Source organism: Malaya genurostris, chromosome 2 (genome assembly GCF_030247185.1).
Source record: "Malaya genurostris strain Urasoe2022 chromosome 2, Malgen_1.1, whole genome shotgun sequence".
NCBI classification, from domain to species: domain Eukaryota; kingdom Metazoa; phylum Arthropoda; class Insecta; order Diptera; family Culicidae; genus Malaya; species Malaya genurostris.
In genome coordinates, this window is record NC_080571.1 from 209,972,864 (window position 1) to 209,995,302 (window position 22,439).

Consider the following 22,439-nt stretch of genomic DNA (forward strand, 5'->3'; position numbering starts at 1 on the left):
TTTCCCTGTGATTCTTAGAAATAAATAAAAGAAGAGTTGGATTTATTATATCGTAAATTAATTTATTGCTCTAATTGCTTTAATTATCAGAATAGTAAAATGAATAGTTAGTTGTGGCATTCTACGGAACGATTTCAAGTTCTTGTGGACGTTGCACATAACACATTTTCTTTACGTCATTTTGCACAAACTGTTTAGTGCAATAAAGATTGATAGTTATTTTTACTTATTCGTTCAGAAACGCAGTTTTTGCCTTGGAAATAAGCTTTCTTTACCATTCAGTAAAAACATCGATTTAAGAGTAAATGAAAAATCTACAACGATTTGTATAGAAGGTAAACATGTTTCCCTTGAGCGTTAAGGAGTTAACATACATGCTGCGATTAATAATAATTATAATAATAAAAAATGATATCCAATCTTATTGCGTGCTATGCAGCAGATTAATAGTACCCTATTTAGCTTGAATATCATACACAGAAGTAACAGGAGTGCAGGATTTCGCTACGCCAATTCAAACGCACCTTCAAACTTTGAATCTAAGTTCGTGGAAATCGACCGATACCAGTTCCATTTTGGAGGAATATACCACTGTAATTTTAAATTACTACATAAATCAAATTCAAATGAGCGACAACAACAAAAAAGTTTTCTGCGGCCTAATACACATATTCAAGTTGATATGATTGGCATGAATGAAACATATATTTTAAAGCTTTCCATCAGAAAATCCCTGTGTGTGATACTGTTTGAATCATAGCAGATTTCAAACAGTGATTGAGCATTATATGAATAGCTAAAAAGCCAACTTACTGTGATTCAAATGAGCGACAACAACAAAAAAGTTTTCTGCGGCCTAATACACATATTCAAGTTGATATGATTGGCATGAATGAAAAATATATTTTAAAGCTTTTCATCAGAAAATCCCTGTGTGTGATACTGTTTGAATCATAGCAGATTTCAAACAGTGATTGAGCATTATATGAATAGCTAAAAAGCCAACTTACTGTCGAAACCCGTTTTTTATATCGTTTATTTATTTGATTTAAATTTCAATGGGATAACCGGATAAAATCTTAGCCGGTACTTTCAGAGCAAATGTGTTGATTTTTGCATGGAAACTTTCTACGTGTTTCCCTCGGCTGCGGAATTTATTCCACATTTTGAATGCTATGAATTTTATCTAACAGCTTCAAAATCGTTTGCAGTATCAATTAAACGTATGCGCTTGCAACCTGTTATTAAACCTACAAATTGTTTGAGATCTAAACAATTTTTTAACACTGGAAATTGATGACGAGCCTTTCATTTTAATCTAATTGTATAAAAAATTAAATATTTATATCTCTTTTCTCACCACTTGTGCAGCTGTTTATTCGTTTTCATTAGTTTGTTTCGAAATGCGTGGACTTTCAGCAGAACAACGTCGAAAAATTGTTTACAAATGGTGCACAGCACGCGGACTGTCACTGAGCAAGATAGCAAAAATGGAACGAGTAAGTAAAAAAGCCGTGCGAAATGCAATCAGGAAGTTCGGTGAGGATAACACCTTTGAGCATAAACCGAAAACCGGTCGAAAAAAGGTCTTGCTAACCCTCAGTTGGATAACCATATACTGAAGGCGTTCGAGCAAAAGAAGGTGGTTTCAGTTCGGGATGTGGCCAAAAAATGGGGCACTTCGGAGTAAAATGTTCTTCGTGCTGAAGAACGTTTCAATCATCGAACCTATAAGATGCAGAAACAACCAAAACGTAGTCCGAAACAAGAAGCATCGATCAGGCCGAGGATTCGAAAGCTGTACAATACGATTCTTGCTGGAAATTTGAACTGCATAATCATGGACGACGAAACCTACGTGAAACTCGATTACAAATCCTTGCCGGGACCACAATATTATACGGTGCGAGAATGGCAAGTGTTAAACCAGTTTGAGACATCGATTGAAGTCGAAAAATTTGGTAAGAAAGCTATGGTCTGGCAAGCAATTTGTAGCTGCGGTAAGATTCGAAACCCTTCATCAGCACTGCTTCAATGAACAGAGAAATATACATCAAGGAATATTTACAAAAACGACTTCTACCCATGAGTCGAAGCCACAAGGATCCTGTTGTCTTTTGGCCAGATCTTGCTTCTTGCCACTACTCGAAATCAATGGTAGAATGGTATACTACCAAAAATGTCACTTTCGTTACAAAAGACATGAATCCACCAAATTGCCCACAACTTCGACCAATTGAGGAATTTTGGGCATTAATAAAGGACAACATCTTAGGAAATATGTCTCGGCAGCCGAAACCATTCAACAGTTCGAAAATGATTGGAAAAAAGTATCAAAAGTTGTCGCCAAGAAGTCTGTACGGAATTTAATGAGGAACGTTCGCAAGAAGGTGCACCAGCTAGTCTACAATGGCTAAGTAGCAAATGTTGAGAATAATATTCTGTTGTTGTAGTTTAATATTATCAGTATATCGAATAAAATTTGAATATCTAACACTTGTGAATTATTTACAGCGAAATCAAAGTGCGTTCATACTTTCTGGGACAGTCTTTAATACTAAAAATTTGGCTGATCATATTTCCGGCCTAGTTATTTCGGCGAAATGACTCTTTTGAAGAAACTATTTTCGGTGAAACTACTTCCAGTTAAACGACATTCAGCGAAACTACTTTCGGTGAAATGACCCACTCCCATAATTCCAATATACTTGTTTGTGATTCTCAGTAAAACAAAGGTAAATTTTTCGAGCAGAACACTGTGTTTAATAGACCATAAATGGAACAGTAATGAGTAAAGCTGCAACAAGCTTATCTTATTATTCAACAGCTTTGATCTATTTTTCCTGCAAAATTTAACAATATCTTTTTATTTTTTAAATTCAACTTTAATTCTTGTTAAACTATTGCCCGATGGTCGAACAACCTAGAACTTCAAACAAATAGCATTAAAAGTTCTTTCCGAGCAATCAGAGAATATATTCAAAGTGACATCTGACGCCAATTATTGGCGTCCTTCAACCATTTTTTTTTTCAAAATAATTACATACTCTGCCTACCTTTCAAGCATGATTTACTTGATCCAGCACGATTCACTCCGTAATTTCTCGTTCCTCTTAACAACAGTTGAATCAAGCCGAGGCAAAAATCCGCGCATTCGTCGGAGTACTTCATCGCAAACCTTCCATAGCTCCCCTTACATAATCACTGACGAACAAGACAAATTTGTACAACGCTCAAAAATGTACCCAATGCAGCATCTTTAATGTTCCCCGCCGAGCACTCACTTTCGAAGGATGCCGGCAGGCGTGTGTGTGTGGGTTTTAGTCAGTCCCGCCCAATGGACGGACAGTTTTTCGGCACACCACTCTGGAGGAACGCCCGCCACAAGCAATTATTGTCACCAATCAAAAGTCGAGGTACTCCCCAGATATGGTACCGCCGCCAAAGACCTTTCCACTACGTGGGGTAATTTTTAATCCTCGCGCTGATCGTCCGGCGGTCGGGTCGCGCAGAAAACCGCCAGATGCATCTGGCTGGTTGAATTTTTACAACTTTATTTTAGTGCGTTTTACGCTGCTTCGAATTCTGTACGAGCTAAATTGGGTTGGTTGGTAGTATTTTTGTTTTTTTTTTTCGACACGTATTTGCACTGAAATGCTCGGATGATCGGGTGCCCGTTGTGCTGTTGAAGATCAACTGGGGCCATGAATGGCGTATGAGTGCTGGCTGATTGTTTATTTTGTAACTTATTTTGGATATTCTAATTGGACAGCTTCGATAGATATAGGCAATAACTGGGCAACGGGATTGTTGATCTGGATTTATTTCAATCTTGCTCTACGATTTATTGCTAAACTCATTGAAATGAAGGTAGTGTGGGTTATGACAATCAGGAACTCTGATTTTCATGAATCAGACACAGTTTCTTGAAATTCAACAGTTTTACTGAAAGTGAAAAACTTTCCAAATAAACACTACGTAAAGGCAATCAACTTTCAATATGTTCGACCATTTTACCGAGGCTTATGTTATGCGTGACATGATTATCCAAAGTTTTGTAATCTCCAAGAACATTCGAAACATGTTGATTTACCAAAACAGAAAAAACAGATTTTTGTTCACCCGTATATTTGCAATGGAAATGTTAATTCATCGTTTAACAACTAATAGCGAATCATTCCTTCTACTAAATTTCTAAACCATATCTGATAAAACTTGACATCCAAATCATTTTCTTTTGTTCTGTTGGAGCAGTTTTTCGCAGGTGAATAAACGGAGTTCGACGTCTCTTGGCTACAATTCATACGGCACCCGATTGCCTACCTTTAGAATCGGCAGTATAATCGTGATTTGCTGTTTTTAAAATGAATAATAAAAGGCGAACAAATAATGTCAGATATCAAAACTTACATGGTTCTTCCTGTCTTTCTCTACAGAAACAAAAACAATTGGTGGAAATTTTTTGGATGTGGCTGGATCGATTTCGACGATCGTTTAAAGGTCATCAAATCAACTAATGGCTAATGGCAAATAATTCCGGTTCCGAAGATGTAATCGTACCACACTCTTCTATTCACACCTGCACCAAACCGAGTGAGACAAACTTGAGTTCATCATCGAGTAGATTGAAAGTACAATCGTATAATAGACGTAACCAACTAACCACACTATTATCTGTTTTGTTGTTGACAAACTTGGGCTTGTCGAAAAGCTGCTAAGGGATCAAATTAATTATTGCTGATACTTTTGGTTTTGGAAATGCTACCCTTAAACAATACCGGAATCAATCAGGAAATTATTGCATGAGTCAAAAATTTGCTCAATGAAGAAAATGTTACGATGAGAATGTTTTGATAAAAAGAAAAAAGATTTATCATCCTACTGTGTGCATTAAAAAGTAGTTTTTAATATTGATTTGTTTATTTCAGGGAATTTTTTTTAAGATATTTTTATTCAGGCCTATTTGCGTACAAGCTTTACGTGGCCGAACTAGCCGATTTTATAAATAAAGAATTTTTTGAAGTGGATCTCGTTGTCACTCTTTTTCTAGGAGGAGAAGAGCTTCCATTTCCCTTCTGCGAGGGTTGAGGGGCAGTTTGTTCGTGGCTCGCCTCGTCATCCTATTTCAGGAAATATTGATATTTTATCAAGAACTTTTCTTTGCGATCGATTTGTTAGTCCGGAAAAGGACCGATTAGTTAAAGTTCTCCTATAATCGGCAATATAGATAATGTTGCAAAGGTTCAGCAAAGCACTTATCTCACGTGCAAAGAAAATTGGCAAGACCACACAGAAAAAATAATGAAATTTACACGGTATGTAAACCAATAGTATAATGAAATAGACATAAGATTAATCGAAAATTTGATTCAATACCATGATCAATGTAAATTTAAATTGGATTGCATATATTTTCCAATGAATAAGACAGTATATTTAAAAATAACGCTTAGAACTGTAAAGTAACTTTCCATTCAATTGCCTGCTCCAAATATGTGCATGAAAATTGATGTAAATTCATAAAATATTTTTATCTGTGTATACGTTTTACAATCCACAGTACGGTATCAAAGCGACAGTTACGAATTGCACATAGTGTAAATTAGTACGGACCTGATGCTGGTTGCTTGAAAGGACTTGGTTTACAGCCAATTTGATTATTGCAATGTAAGAATCAGTTCTTGGGGATCGAAATGTTGGTCCCAAAAAGGACCGATTAATTGAAAATTTTCTATGTCAAGGAATGTATTGACATTTTCCTCGACAGTGCAAGACCCATTGAATTATGCAGGATATGGAGGCTTTTTTTTATAGCGCCAGACCTTACAAATTGCCGATGATTTTGAAAAAAATGTAATCGTACTCCTGACGAACAACGGGGATGCTTTTCCGCTACTAATAAAATCACTATCGAAACATCCTTCTCCATCTTACGCACACGGAGAAATGGGCGAATTGCCACTATTATACCCTATTTTACTGTCTTCATCATGTCATGATCTTTTTTGTTTGGCGATATTTTTATCATTTTTTTTTTTCAATTAATGAGTGAAAAACTTTTATTGGAGAAGCCAAATCAATGAAAAACTTACAGTAATGATGCCTTTCTTATATTACTCATTACATCATAAATATAACCGTGAAATTCGCAAAAACAACTGTTTATTGAACAGGAATAGGATAATTTGTTCGGATCTAATCTCACAAACTCTATAAATCCTGTTTAACCTGTAGCTCCGGAACCGAAAGTAGTATCCACAACAGATTAAGGAATTCCGTATGAAACTGTAAGACTTTTCTTTTGAACCTATAAGTTTGTGAAAATCTATTCGGCCATCTCCAAGAAAAGTGAGTGAGATCCTTTTTGCAGTTTCTAATCACTATTTCCAATTCTCTCGAAACCGGATTCAGATGAACGGAATAGCCGAAGTTGGTTCGTTTGCTACCAACAAATATGACCTACAAATTGGAACAGTTTTGAACGTAGTTAAACTTATACTTAGTATCTCATGCTCTATTTCGTTTAAACCAATTAACCTAAATCTAACGAAACGAACCTGCGTTTCTGTTACTTCTGCGTGCTAAACAGCATGAAACATGTAGTAGGATTGTTATTATTATTATTGACATCACTACATAACGTGTACGAAATAGAACAAAGCACGCCTTGTTCGTTTTGTGTTTTCTTCTTCTTTCGGTGTTGTACATAGTGTCACTCTATATGGCGATTTGAAAACTTTGACACTCATCGCCCTGTAACTGCGGAGCCGAAAGTCGGATCCGGATGAAATTTCACAGTAGGTTTAAAGACAGTATGAACTTTAATTCAAATCAAGATTTGTGAACATCGGTTCAAGCATCGCAGAGAAATCGAAGTTAATTCAGTTTCAGGAGTTTTTCTTCTCCACTTTCGGTGCTCTCGGAACAAGAAAAGAGGGGACCAGTAGTGCCGAATTAAGTTTTCATGCCCACAAACTACCAAGCTCTGCAAACTAGAAGAATTTATCAGACGGTTTTATGGGATTTGTACCTGTTTTTAACCATGGTTTGTGGAAAAATACTTATAAAATTGGTAATTTTCCACTTATCACGCTTTAGTTCCGGAACCGGAAGTCGGATCCAGATAAAATGTTCCACAAAATTTTAGGATATTATAAGACCTTTCATTTGAATCTTAATTTTTCTCAAATTTTCACATATTACCATATAACTCCGGAACCGGAAGTCACATTCAAACGAAATTCAATAGCAAGCTATGGGACCATAATACCTTTTATTTGAATCTTAGTTTGTGAAAATCGGTTCAGCCATCTCTGAAAAAAGTGAGTGCATATTTTTTTCACTTTTTTGGTACATATCATCCTATATCTCCGGAACCGGAAGTCGGATCGGAATGAAATTCAATAGCAGGCTATGGAACTATGAGACCTTTCATTTGAATCTTTGTTTGTGAAAATCGGTTTAACCATCTCTGAGAAAAGTGAGTGCATATTTTTGTTACATACACACACACATACACACACACACACACACGGACGGACACACACACAGACATTTGCTCAGAGCGTGTTTTATCAGTTCTTTATTCACAAAAATTGCATAGAATAAGTGAAATATTTTATAATTTTTCATTTTCGAATTTCTTCTCGATTTGAACAACTTTTATACATGAACAATTAATGAAGCTTGGCCAAGAAGTGAAAAAAATAACTTTCTTCCGTTGACAAAAATGTGAAAGGTATTTAGCATCAGCATTAGCATTAGAGACCGCCCGTGTGTTGCTACTCCGTTATTGATCTGGACCAATTGAGATTGCAAAATGATTTTTTGAAGTAACATGTTTGGAAATAACACATTGTTTCACACTGTGCAAACTGTATTGAACCATGCATGCTGATCAATACCGACGCCGGCCACGTCCGAATGCAGATCTACTTGGGAGGGAAAGGATTGTTAGTTCGATGCATGTTGCTACTAAGAACCGAGGAATCCTCTGCATTCCCACATGCATCACAGGAGAGGATACTTTGTTAGTAAATGTTTTAATAATGTTATCATGTGTTTATTGCTCTGGGTAGCCGGCTACCAAGAATGTTTTAAAGTATTATCGTTTTATGTGTTACTTTGTGCTGGCAATATAATGCACGAAACAGTCAATCTCCGAAATTGACAAAACTCCGGACAGCCGGCTGTCGAGTATGCAGTCACTCGTTTATGCATCTACCTTTCGCGTTTTTTTTTAGTCATGCAAAAAAACACATTCGGATTGATAAAAAAAGGTATCATCTCACTGCTAGGTGGATTAAGCACGGTTTTATAAATGAAACTACGTGATACAAAATAAACGAGCGAATAGGATTTAGACAAAAAAGTTGATTCATTGCATTGAAATATTCTAAACAGTTATTATAAAATCATTTTAAATCACCAAACAAAGGTCAACAGATTTCACACGCGTCTTGATTCTTTATTATTTCCGCTTTATTATTTTAATTATTTATTATTTATTTTAATTATTAATTGGTTATATTAGTTGATCTGGGCAGCCGGCTACGGAGAAAAACATTAATTAACTGTTTGAAATATTAATATCAAGTGTTTTTTACTATGTATTCAATACATGTCATCTCTGTTATTAACTTTGTAATATAAACGGATTTGCGCAATGGTTGATTTTTATCATTCATTTTATAATCCTGAAAGACAATCAATAACATGGAAGAAGAAATCATTCCTAATAAAACTTTTCTACGAAGCTAGACGGAAATTGATAGGTTGAATAGAGAGAGGATTTAGTAAAATAGAGTAATCAGAAGTAAAACATTGAAAATATCTGATAACTGAAAGGAAAAAGAAACTCCTGCAATTGTCGCCTTTTACGACATGGAAGCAGGAACCCAGTGGATCTATTCTTGGTTCATTTTTTTCCGCCGGATTCCACACGGCATCTAGGCTGGTACAGTCCGGAGAGAGCTAATAGGTACTATCAATCTCCTAGTGGACCCCAGCCCCTTAGTGGACCCCAGCCCCTTGACAAAAATGTGAAAGGTATTTTACGAAATAATAGATAGTTCATTCGTAAAAATATCGAGTGAACTGGCAATTCGTGAAATCCATGATTGAACTTTTCTCGTAATTTTACTAACGGTAACAATGAAGGCTCGAATGTACAAGAGGGAAACGTAGTAAAAAATCGTGTAGATTTTTTTTTTTATTCAATAATATAATATAATATTAAGGCACACATCGTGTAGATTTAACACAGACATATTCGAGTGTCAACTCATTTTGCGTGAATACGTCTTACTTTACTATGGGGACGGGTATAGCGCGATGGGTTAGTCGATGCCTTTCACGCAACCCACCTGGGCTCGATTCCCAACCCCGCACATAAGGTCAAAAAGTTTTTCCGGCTCGAAGAGGCGAGTGCCCTTATGGTTAAAACCTCTATAATCGAAACAAATAAAAAAAAATCGCCCTTTGAAAAAATGGGTAAAACTTAATCATAAAAGTTGTTAGAGTTGCACTAAACGCACTAACATAATCTTTCTCAATGCCATCAGAAATATGATTTGTAATTTATGATTTAATTTTCAACTGTGTGATATAACCAAAAATAATTTAAAAAAAAAAAAGGTTTTAACAAATTTTCGAAAACATTGAGGACATTGCACTTCGGCGCAAAAAAGTGCGTTGTTAAATAGCAATGACTTTTTGTCTGCTTAGCGGATTATGTTGAACCGCGAGGTGGCATTAGCAGTTCAACATAATCTGCTAATGCACTGATGACCTGAATGCGAATCGTTGTTTTGCGTTTTACAGTAATGTGCACTGTTGAGTGAAAGTTTTGCAAGTGCAGTAAACCTATTTGCCGTGTGAACTGGCTTGATTCAAGGAAACTTTTGCTATTAATTGTCTTTTATCTTCCCTTATTTTCAAATAAATGACACCGTAACATATTTCGAACAGAGTTAAAATATTAATTGCAATAGTCAGTTTAATTCAATCAACTCGATAATCGTTTCATTTTTCGTTTTTAGAGTATGTCGTTGCTCAAGTGCAGCATTACTAACCTAACAAATCAAATATGATACTTTAGGAAACCCAACAATCAAATAGTGGCTCCAAGATTCTGAACAATTACTAATATATTAGTTATTTTGCGATCGTGAGCTTTTCCGTGTGCATTCCAATAGCATTATCCAGCTGTGTGAGAATCGAATGGGAAAATTGATGCACAATTATTGTTTTGCGTAGAGATTTTTCAACTATGATAAAAAAAGGCAGATGAGTAATGTCACAGGCATAACTGGAGGACGTGAATACGTATAAAAATGATAATCGTTCGTATTAGTTGATTGTGTGAATTTTGCAACTTTGTAACGGTGCATTTATACTAAGGCTCGTGTATATTTTTTGACAGAAAACAGTACATTTGGCGTAAAAATCAAGAAAACACAGTACATCGACTTTGAAAAAACAGTACATATTACAGTACGCATTTTTCTAAAAATAGAGAATAAAAATCTAAAGCGAAAAAAATTTGATTAGCATCTTACGAGGAAAACAGATTGAAAAAATGTCATTCGAATACAACTATTTATTGAAAACCACGAAGAAGTCACCACAGAGACGGGACTCAAACACGTACTTAGCTCCTATCCGGGTAAATTGTTTTGAAAATTAAACTATCCTGCATGTGAAACACACGAAGAAACAGTCTAATTGAACAAAGGAACCAAGCATGTTCAGCTGTGCTCGGGCACCACGGCGTTTATTTGTAGTCATTTCTCTATTGCAACCCCTCCGCCTGTTGTTTCAGCGCTCAATTAGTCTGCTTGTTTTTGTGTGATTCACATACAGGGTAGCTTAGTTGGCAAAACAATTTCCCCGGATAGGAACTAACTACGGGTTCGAGTCCCGTCTCTGCGGTTTTCATCACACAGTTGTATTCGCATATCATATATGCGATCAGATCTGTTTTACACGTTAGATACTGATCACATATAAAACTAGTTCAATACGACTCTATGCCTTAACAAGACAAATCGTTAAAAGCAAATAATTATCAAACGATTTATTTTCATAAACTTATTTAAAATCCCTCTTAGGGCAAGTTTGACAAAAACTGCACGTATTATTCATCAAACATTTTTTGAGAAGCGTATGATTCTTCTTGGTTGAGACATTTTTCTTTTTTTAATCATCAAAATTTCGCAAAATTGTTGTAACGCGCTCTGAACACGAATGATTAATGAAAAAAATGTTGCTTGCATGTACTTACATTCACATTCGCTACGTATTGTCACTGTCCTTTCGGACGCTTTGTTCTACCACAAATCAAAATTCAATGCATTAAAAATTTTAAATTTTGTAATAATTTTTAGAGTGAAAAATACAGTACATTTCAGTGTAACAGTACAGTACAAATTACAATACAGTACATTTGAGGCTAAAAAACAGTACACAGTATTTGGGTCGAAAATACAGTACGTATACGAGCATTAATTTATACTAAAGATTAACTTATTGACAACTGATATTTTTAAATTAATGATCATATTTCCGATGGCATGTTAGTAAAAATTATGTTGATACATTAGTTACAACAAGATATATTCACGCTTAAAAACTTATTACTCTCTCAGAGGGTGACTTTTGATAGGGTACCTCATAGTAAAGTAAGTCGTATTCACAACAAATGTACCGTCCAATCATTAGTAATAATACAGTATTGTTAAAGTTGTTTTATTTTTTAAGATTTCTATAGTAGGAAAACTTGGTATAGTTCTTTAGAAATATATTAATAGTTCTAAAATAGGTCGGTTATTAGTTGCAATTTAGTTCAAGAACTAAATTCTGAATTTGAATTCTAAAACTGAATTCAGTTCCGAAATTCAGTTCCAGCATGCAGGCTCTGAATTTTTGAACTAAATATTGAAATTTTTTTACAGAAAATTATGTTGTTGGGTTAAGTACAAAAGATTTTTACGATTGAGTTCTACCCATTCATGTACAGGGTGAATTTTAAAAATTCGCTCCAACATTTTTTTTATGGCCAACAACATTTATATCGGCTATATTGGTCCTCGCTTTTCGGTTCCAAAAATAACAAAAATGGTGGTCAATACTCCGAAGTGTAATAATTCACTTCATTTAATCAGAGATTACTCGATCGATTTTCACACAATTAGTTTCTAATGAATGGCCTTATAGTCCGATAGGTTGCTACTGAGGTTTGTCCGAATCTAACTTCCGGTTTTGGAATACCGAATCATCAAACCAGGTCTAGAAACTATTAAAACTCACATCGAATACTAAAAGATAGTTGAATCGATTTCCCCAGTTTTAGATTCAGAAGAAAGACCTTATAGATCAAGTCTTGGCATTACACATTACACATTGATGGTTTGTTTGTTAGAAGGGTGCGTCTTACTCATAACAGACCTTCAGAGAGAAACACAAATCTTCCCCACTTGACTCAGGTTGGCAATCCACTCCATCATCCAGTCATTCATTTGTAAGATACCCTGTGAACTCCCTGCCCTTCCCATTGTTGATATAATTGATCAAAATACAATACATGTGATTATATTATATAAAATAATATAAAAATATACTATAATACAATACAATATAACATAATATAATATAAGATAATTCAATATAACATGATATAATATAATGTAACTTATAATAACGCAGATATATTCGAAATGGATGGGTAATGTTAGAGACATAACTGGAGGATGCGAATGCGAACAAAACAAACATGCTTCATTCATACCTTCGAAAATCAATAATCGTTCATTTTAGTTGATTGATTGTGTGAATTGTACAACTTTTACTGCTAGAATTTCAACAGAGCATTTTTACGTATCTCGTATTGAAGTATGACTGGAACTGATTTCGGAACATGGGACTAGCTTCGAATTCAGTTGCAAAATTCAGGTTTGGAATCCAGATCAAAAGTTCAGTTCATGTAATTAGTTTTAAAATTGTGGAACAGAACTCTTTTTCACAATTCAGAATGCAAATTTAATTCTAGAACTGAATACCGAACCTGACTGTAAGCACTGAATCCAGTTCCAAAATCTTGTTCCAGAACTCAAGTTCCTAAGTTCAATTCCAGCATGCTTAATCTGAATTAGGGGTATGAGCTCAGAAACTGGAATCAGGAGTTAAATTTAGTTTCTGAAGTTAGTTTCGAAATTCTGGTTCAGATCTAATATTTTGTTCCGGAATTCTGAATTTTTGTTCCAGAATTATCGAAACCTAAAATTAAGTCCAGATTTTAATCTAAAATTAAGTTCCCGAATCCAGACCCTATGTACCTGACTACCTCAAAACTGTCGTCCGGGTGTGAAAAATGGCAAGCTAGTGTGATGGATTTTTCTCATTGTTTCCAAAAGTTTTAGAAAATTTTGTTTTTCAGTCATTTATGGTTATCTCACGCTATTGAAAATTTAATCACAAATTCCTGATCATATTTCCGATAGCTTGTAGAAAACATTACAGGGTCCGGCACTCGAAGTGTAACCAATTAAAAAGGCCATAAATTCAGTTTGGAAAATTACTTTTACTTAATTCAAAGTACAAAATGTGTAAAAATAATACAAAATTCAGAATCAATTCACTTTTGCTCGATATGACCACCTTTTGCCTTGACTTGATGACTTGAGAGAGCGAAGGAGTTGCTTCGTTTGGCCGAATGTGACTTGCAGGTATTTTGGCCCACTCGCGGACAATAACTTTTTTCAGCGCCTCGAGACTGGTGTATCTTTTAGTTCGGACTTTGCTCTCCAAATTGGCCCAAAGAGAATAATCCATTGGATTCGCATCTGATGAATTCGAGAGCCATTGTGTGGACGTGATGAAGTTCGGAACATTGTTTTTCAGCCATTCTTGGTTCACTCGAGCTTTGTGAGACGGTGCCGAGTCCTGCTGAAACGTCCATGGTCTGCCACCGAAATGTTTGTCTGACGGCTTCAAAGCAATCTCCAGAATACTTTCCCGATAATATGTCGCATTTACCTTGACGCCAGGCTCGATGAAAACGATTGGAGAGCGCCCATCTGCGGCTACAGCGGCCCAAACCATTATCTGTTGCGGGTGCTGCCTCCTGGTGGCCAATCGATGACTCAAATTCTCGTATGAACGGTCGGTCAAGTAAACCCTATCGTTTTGAGAGTTTATGAATTGCTCAATTGGAAAAATTTTCTCGTCAGAAAATACAATGTTCGGAAATTGACCGCTTTCGGCCAAACGAAGCAACTCCTTCGCTCTCTCAAGTCATCAAGTCAAGGCAAAAGGTGGTCATATCGAGCAAAAGTGAATTGATTCTGAATTTTGTATTATTTTTACACATTTTGTACTTTGAATTAAGTAAAAGTAATTTTCCAAACTGAATTTATGGCCTTTTTAATTGGTTACACTTCGAGTGCCGGACCCTGTATATTGTTGATTAAGGTACATCAAGAGATATTCGGGATAACGTTCTGCCCATTCTTGTACAGGGTAAATTTTGAAAAGGCGCCCCATAGTAAAGTAAGTCGTATTCACGACAAAAATAATATTATAAAGAAAGGGAATGACTGTTTTGCATATTAAAAATCACAATTCGAATTGAAAAACTAAAAACGACCTCTTATCTTATGAATCATTCAATTTAACAGATCAAGGCGAACCCCAGATGTCAATTTTCAATCGAATTTTTTTTTGCGATAAATTAACAACACAATCATTTCTATAGAAGTGTGCTATTCGTGCAAGTGACTCAACAGCTAGAAACGAAGACAGTTAGACTGCTTGCCAAAATAAAAACACCAAACAAACCATAAACAATCGAATTGTGTTTCAATGTCAACAGTAGTGGTACGTGCCGGCCGCCTCAATGGAACTATAATGAACCGCATCCACCACCAGGGATAGAATTCCGCCGTCTTGTCCTGTCACCTTTGAACCAACATATTTTAACATTCCGCTCGAATCCGCCCGGACGCGGAGCGAACCACAATTGAACCAACATCACCGTGCAGTGGCAGCGCGGAACAGCATAATTCGACACGGCATTCCGGCCGGTGAGTCAAATCGTTCGAGGTTCGTTCGTTCGTTTGTTCGTTCGCGCTATGGCTTCTTCGACGGCCGGCAGCAAAAACGGCACCGCCGTCGGTCAGAAAAACAACGGCAAACCGCACCATGAGCATCGTTCGATCGAGGACACGGTGCTGTCGCTGAGGCGCGAACTTCACGAGGTCTACGAGACGCTACGTGAGAAGAATGAACAGCTGGTGGAACTGGAGAAGGATGTACGTGATCGGGATATCAGTATTCGCTATCTGAAGAACGAGTACCGAAAGCTGAAGGAGTACTACCAGAGCAACAAGAGTGACCTCAGCATACCGCCCAATTTCAATTTGAACGGCAAGGAGGATGCGGGTGGTTCGGGCAACTTGGAGGATTTACTGCAAAAGCTGCAGAAAGAATTGAAGGAGAAAGAGCACCAAATCCGGGAGCTGAATCAAAAGGTTATTCGTTTGTCCAACAATCTGATCTTCGTGCAGAAAGAATCGCTTAGCAAGGATGACCGGATCGATGAGTTTCAGAATGAAATTGATAAATTTCGACAGGTGGTAAGTTTTCTTCTTTCTTTCGTTCTTATTTTCTTTTTCCCCGTAGGATGTATGCGTTCATACCTTTTTTTTTCTTTCATACCTTCACACATTCATCCGACAGGTCCGTCCTTTCACCAAGGCAATGATGGAGAAACGATGCTCGGAGGACACGTTTGAAGCGTGGACCCCAGGCGTGGAGAACACCCGGGTGCTGCCGGTGAACCAAGAACCGCGCATGAAACGCCAGGCCATCAGTGCCGAGCCGCTGTCTTCGCTCGCTGGAATGCAGGGCGATCTCATCAAGATACCCAAGTCATCACTGTAAGCATAATTTATTTCTGTTCCCAACGGTTCGTTCCGAAGCACCGTGCGCGGTTAGATTTTACTGGCATTTCGTTTGGAATGAGCAAATTCGAATGGGGTTTTTAGCGTCGAGTTTAGTAGTTTCATAAGCGGAACAGCGCAAAAGGTTTCCGGATTCCAAAGATGACAGAGTCTAAGCAGCTGTCATAAGCTGAGAACTTGGCAGTAGCCTCAAATTTAATCTTTCATTAATATCCGTAATTTCTCCAATTCGATGCTTAATTATATTTCTTTCAAGTGTGATAAACTATATATGATCAAGTTCTAGTTGCTAATACTTTTGGCTTCGAGAATGTTGTCGAGCATATGATGTAAACATTGAGTCACGCTTTTTTCTAACTAACCGAAACAATGAATTTGTGTTAAATATAAGCCTAAAATTCGTGTCACAAAATATCTTCGAAAAAATATGTCTTAATGTGACGGTTCAAATGACAACAGAAAGTCATTATCACACCACCAGGCGGATGAGAAAGAAGATTTTAAATATGGTATAACGATTCCGTTTGGTAGCAGATTTCACATGCTTACCCCAGCTATAACCTTTCATAGCAAATGGGCATTGTCAGTCTACCTAAACCACTACCAGATCAAGTGTGATTATCAAAATTGTGTCTAATTTTGATATTATAATTACCAAAAAACCTATTTGAATTTGATATAAATTCACGATAGATAGTTATTAAAATAGAAATATTTCATATCAATCATTTGTATTGATTGTATCTGATTATATCTGAAACTTTTTTATGTAAAATATCAAATTTCAGTATAGTAAATTGTTGTTCATGAGCCTTTCCTTTCAGAAAACTAATCATAATTTTTTCGAACACTAATTTTTTTATAAATAATTACTAGCATTGAAAAATCAAATTATCTTAGCATTGGAAAACTGTACATCCTAATTATATATATTCTTTGGTATAAATATCAAAACAAGTTGCATTTTTAAAATAATTTGTATATGGTTTTCTGGTCGGGTAAGTGCTTAATGTTACCCTAATAGATTTACGATGAACTGCTAGATGGAATCACAGTTTAACATAAACTTACTAAATTCATCAAGCCTTTATATTGCTTTGATTTTGTTGCTCTCTTATTGTCCTTTGTGTACCGTAGGATTGTAGCTCATTTTGATATTTATACCAAAAAAGACATATAATTAGGATGTACAGTTTTCCTGTCCATGGATAATTCTCTTTGAATTTTACCAAAATTTAACTTGTTAATAGTGGCTGACGGCAAAGCAGAGTATTGTTTGTTTTCTGTTGACTGTGTTTCCATAGATATAGGACTATATTTGAATGCTGTGATCAAGTAAAGCGAAGGATGCTTGGTTCTTCTAGTCAATTGGACTTTCTCTTTATGTGTTTTCATAGGCAGAGTAGTTTGATAAGCAAAACGATAGGATAGGAGCTAGCTACGGGCTCGAGTCCCGTCTCTGTTCATCAACCATGTTGGTAGACCAAAATTACCAAAATACTTCTAGGCTTTTGCTAATTACATCCCCCACCTCTCCACTCCTTTAAAGTCTGTGTTTACTTTTTTTAAATTACTATTTAATGGAATATGAGTTAAAATTAAATTATTAAGATTTAAATTGGGTGTTCAGCCACAAGTGGTGACTTTTCAGCCATATTATATATATATATATATATAAAATTTGGTTGTTATCATGAGGACATCATTTGCTTCCGCAATTCTGAGATTTTTGTGTAGGGAAAATTCTAAACCTACTTGTATTGTGTAATGGGGAAAAGGAACTTATATACTAACTTACTAACTAATACAGAGAGCGAATCTATTCAATTGAAGATTGCATCGATTTTTGTCGGAATTTGCTTATAATATTATGTGACATTACATCTAATGGTTCTATATTTGTGAGTCTGTGTAACTCATTTGTACTAAACCAGGGAGGACGCTTCAAAATCATTTTCAGAATTTTATTCTGAATCCTTTGAAGCATTTTCTTCCTGGTGGAACAACAACTTGACTAAATTGGTACTGCATAAAGCATGGCTGGTCTGAAAATTTGTTTATAAATTAACAATTTGTTTTTTAGACAGAGCTTAGAATTTCTGTTTATAAGAGGATATAAACATTTAATATGGTGACGGGTATAGTGTGATGGTTCGATTCCCAACCCCGCACATAGGGTCAGAAAGATTTTCTGGTCCGAAGAGGCGAATGACCTAAGATGTTAAAGCCTCTATAATTGAAACAAAAAAAAAACATTTAATATATTTATTACACTTTGCCTGGATTCCTTCAATGTGATCCTTGAAAGTGAGTTTTTTGTCATACGTTAAACCTAAGTATTTAGCTTGATCGGACCATGTCAATTCCAAGCCATTCAATTTGAGAATGTGATTATTGTTTGGTTTTAGAAAAGAAGCTCTTGGCTTATGAGGAAAGGTAATTAATTGCGTTTTTGCTGCATTTGGTTTAATTTTCCTTTTAGACAGATAATCACTGAAAACATTTAAACTTCTTTGTAGGCGACTGCAGATCACTCTTAGATTTCTACCTGTGGCTAACAGACTTGTGTCGATACAGAATAGCGATTTCTGACAACCAACGGGTAGATTTGGAAGATCAGAAGTGAAAATATTATACAAGATTGGAGCTACGCTCGAACCCTGCGGAACACCGGCTCGTACGGTAGCAATTCAGATTTACAATTCTGATAGCTAACCTGAAGAGTACGATCAATTAAATAATTTTGAACCTTTGTGCCAAACACTGTCGAATGCTTTTTCTGTGTCTAGAAGAGCAACTCCAGTGGATAACTCAGAAGATTTATTTGCTTTTATCATGTTCGTTACTCTGACAAGTTGATGAGTAGTTGAATGTTCATGACGTAATCCAAACTGCTCTGGTAAAAAAAAATTAATTCTCATTTATATGAGACATCATTCTCAACAAGATAATTTTTTCAAAAAGTTTACTGATAGAAGAAAGTAAGCTAATTGGTCGATAACTTGATGTTTCTGCTGGGTTTTTATCAGGTTTGAGGATAGGAATTACTTGGCGTTTTTCCATTTTTTTGGGAAGTAAGCTAATACAAAAACACTTGTTGAAAATTTTGACCAAGAGTCTCAAGGCAACTTCGGGAAGATTTTTAATAAGAATATTAAAAATTCCATCATTACCAGGAGCCTTCATGTTTTTAAGTTTTCTAATAATTGATTTAATTTCATCAAAATTCGTCTCAATAACTTCATCTTGTGATAACACTTGGGTTGAAATATGCTCATATTTCAGTGAGACTTCATTTTCAATAGGACTCACAACGTTCAAATTAACATTGTGGACACTCTCGAGCTGCTGAGAAAGTTTTTGAGCTTTTTCGCCATTTGTAAGAAGTATTTGATTTCCTTCCTTGAGAGCAGGAATTGGTTTCTGAGTTTTTTTAAGAACCTTAGAAAGTTTCCAGAAAGGTTTAGAATATGGCTTAATTTGTTCAACTTCTTTAGCGAAATTTTCATTTCGCAAAAGAGTAAATCTATGTTTAATTTCTTTTTGTAAATCCTTAACTATGTTTTTCATAGCAGGATCACGAAAACGTTGATATTGTCGTCGACGAACATTCTTCAACCGAATGAGCAGTTGAAGATTGTCATCGATGATAGGAGAATTTAATTTAGTTCGAGCTTTGGAAACTGAAAGATTTCTAGCTTCGATAATGTAATGATTCAAATTATCAATTGCTGTATCGATGTCCGCAGAATTTTCTAAAATAGTTTCATGATCCACATGATTTTCAATGTGAGATCTGTAATCCAACCAACTAGCTTTATGATAGTTGAATATAGAACTAATTGGATTAATTATAGCTTCGTTGGAAAGTCTGAATGTTACTGGAAGATGATCTGAGTCAAAGTCAGCATGTGTAATTCGGTTCACTACAATTGTGATTTACATCTTTTAGAACCAGATCAATTGTAGAGGGGTTTTTCACGGAATAGAAACAAGTCGGATTACTGGGATGAAGAACTGTGAAGTAACCAGCTGAGAGTTGATTATGAAGTATTTTACCATTACTGTTATTTTTCCTATAATTCCACTGAACATGCTTTGCATTTAAGTCCCCTATTAAGAAAATTTTCGGTCGATATCTTGTGAGTTTTTGCAAATCGCCTTTAAAGAAATTTAATTGTTCACCGGTGCATTGAAATGGCAAATATGCTTCAGCGATGAAATAAATTCCATGAATGGTTTCAACTTCGATTCCCAAGCTTTCAATAACTTTAGTATTGAAAGAAGGTAAAATTCGATGTTTAATTTGCCGTTGGACAAAAATGCAAACTCCACCACCCATTCAATTTGATATTTGGTTTAAGAAAAGTTTCTGTCACATTGCAATATGAATTTTGTGAACTTGGAGAAAATTACAAAATTCATCTTCACTCGATTTTAAAGATCGAGCATTCCAATTTAAAATATTCAAATAATTGTTTAACATCACTGTTAAAATTTAAATTCATTATAATATTATTTGCAAATTGCCATCCGATTTGAAATGCTTCATAAAGTGATGAAGTCGAATTCATTCGGATGATCATTTGAAAAAGTTGATCTTGTAGGTAGATCATTTTATTTTCAGTTCTATCGCCTAAATCGACTTCATTTAAAGAAGCGAATGGCATTGAAGGAATATTTGTGGGTAGACTGCCATTAGAAGAAGATGATTTGGCCGATCTAGTCATTATAAATTGTTTTCGTTAGAAGATGAACTGCAAGGCGTTCCTGTGTTTTGATTATTTACATTAGGAGAATTAAGTGGTAGTTTTCTACCTGTTACCAAAGCGTAACTGTCATTAGAAGAAGATGATGACGAGGTCGATCTACCTGCAATAAAGTGTTTTCGTTAGAAGACGAATTGGAAGGCGTACCTGTTTTTTTTTGTTTTAAATTCGAAGAAATAAGTGCCTGAGAATAATTAGGCGTGGCATTTGTAACGGTTTTTTGATTTTCAGGTATGTTCTGTAAATTTAAGGTCGTTGATTTGACTTGTTGTCTAAGCGAACGAGCGTTTAAAATTTTGTCCTGACAGGACATTTCAAATAATTGGATTTATGATTTCCATTGCAATTTGAACATGAAAATTTATCAGTGGTTTCATTCATTGGACAAACGTCTTTCGAATGCGATTTACCACAATTCAAACACCATATATTCATATGACAATTTTTGATTCCATGGCCGAAGCCTTGGCAACGACGACATTGCGTTAAGTTTGCAATACGATTATGCCGTTTATAATGTTCCCAATGAATTTTAATGTGGGAAATGAAACGTACTTTTTCTAAAGTTTTTAAATTGTTTACATCACTTCGATTGAAGTGTGTTAGGTAAAGTTCGTGGGAAATTCCAGTGCGCGGTTTAGAAGTACCATTCGCTCTTTTTTTCATAAGTATTACTTGGGAAGGGGCAAAACTAAGCAATTCTTTTAGTTCATTTTTAATTTCATCGGTACTTTGATCATTTGATAAGCCTTTCAAGACAGCCTTGAAGGGTCTGTGTGATTTTATATCATATGAATAAAATCTATGAAGTTTCTCGAACAAATATCGAATAAGACGTTCGTAATCTTCCAATCCATCAACCAAGACTCGACATTCTCCTCTTCGTCCGATTTGAAATGAGAATTTTACTTCCGGGAGAAAAGTAGAAAGCTCAATCCGGAATGCTTTGAAGTCGGAAATCATCACCGTCACTGGTGGCATAGATTTTTGTTTCTTCCCAGAACGACAAGCGTCCATTTTGGGAATTTTTGAAGAATTTTCTTCTATGTCGCTACAATCGGACTCAGCAAGAATCTCGTAAATATTGTTAGACGGCATAGAATCAACGGAAGGGAAATCCGTCCGTTGTCTTTTATTTTTACATTCAGATTCTATAAGATCGTGAATGTTATTAGACAAATGTTGAATAACAGATTGTGATTTATTCCGTATTGAATTATTTTTAGCCTTAGGCTTGTTGCCTTTCCGGTTGGACGCAGGCATTTTTGAAATGAATGAAATTTTAAATAAAATTAATTAGGCTAAATTAGTCTTCGATTAAATTCCTAGTTTGGAAAAGTCTTGATGAAGACTGATATTGTGGTAGTCTTAATAAAGACTGATTAGCTCGAAGAATAGTTCTTTGAATAGCTAGCCTTAAAAAAGGCTGATTAATTTCTTAGTCTTGAAAAAGACTGATTATATTAGAATATCACTCTTTGTATAGCCTTGAGAAAGGCTGACTATTTTTTTTTATTCAATAATGTAATATAATTTTAGGCACACTGCTTAAGCTCTAAGATGCCAAGGGTATTTTCTAATCTTAATTAACGACTAACTTAAAACTATAATAGTATCATTAGACTATGTCATCTCGGGTTCTCGTAAATCGTAATGGCGATCGGCAGTGGTCGATGAATTGAGTGTTGCATGAGTCTTCCAGATGGCGTTG

The 22,439-nt window shown here is 35.6% G+C and overlaps 1 protein-coding gene across 7 annotated transcripts in view; it reads left to right on the forward strand.

The window, feature by feature from the left end:
* The window catches only part of LOC131427342 (cGMP-dependent protein kinase, isozyme 2 forms cD4/T1/T3A/T3B), a 554,292-nt gene that overhangs the window by 282,030 nt on the left and 249,823 nt on the right, over positions 1-22,439 (forward strand). For 2 of the 7 annotated variants that reach the window (XM_058590439.1, XM_058590440.1), the window contains exons 2-3: positions 14,753-15,632; positions 15,736-15,935. The exons of the other annotated variants lie outside the window; for them this stretch is intronic. In XM_058590439.1, coding sequence (XP_058446422.1) covers positions 15,129-15,632; positions 15,736-15,935 — 704 coding nt within the window. In that variant the 5' untranslated portion in view covers positions 14,753-15,128. The remainder of the gene's footprint in view (positions 1-14,752; positions 15,633-15,735; positions 15,936-22,439) is intronic. 7 annotated transcript variants of the gene reach the window in all.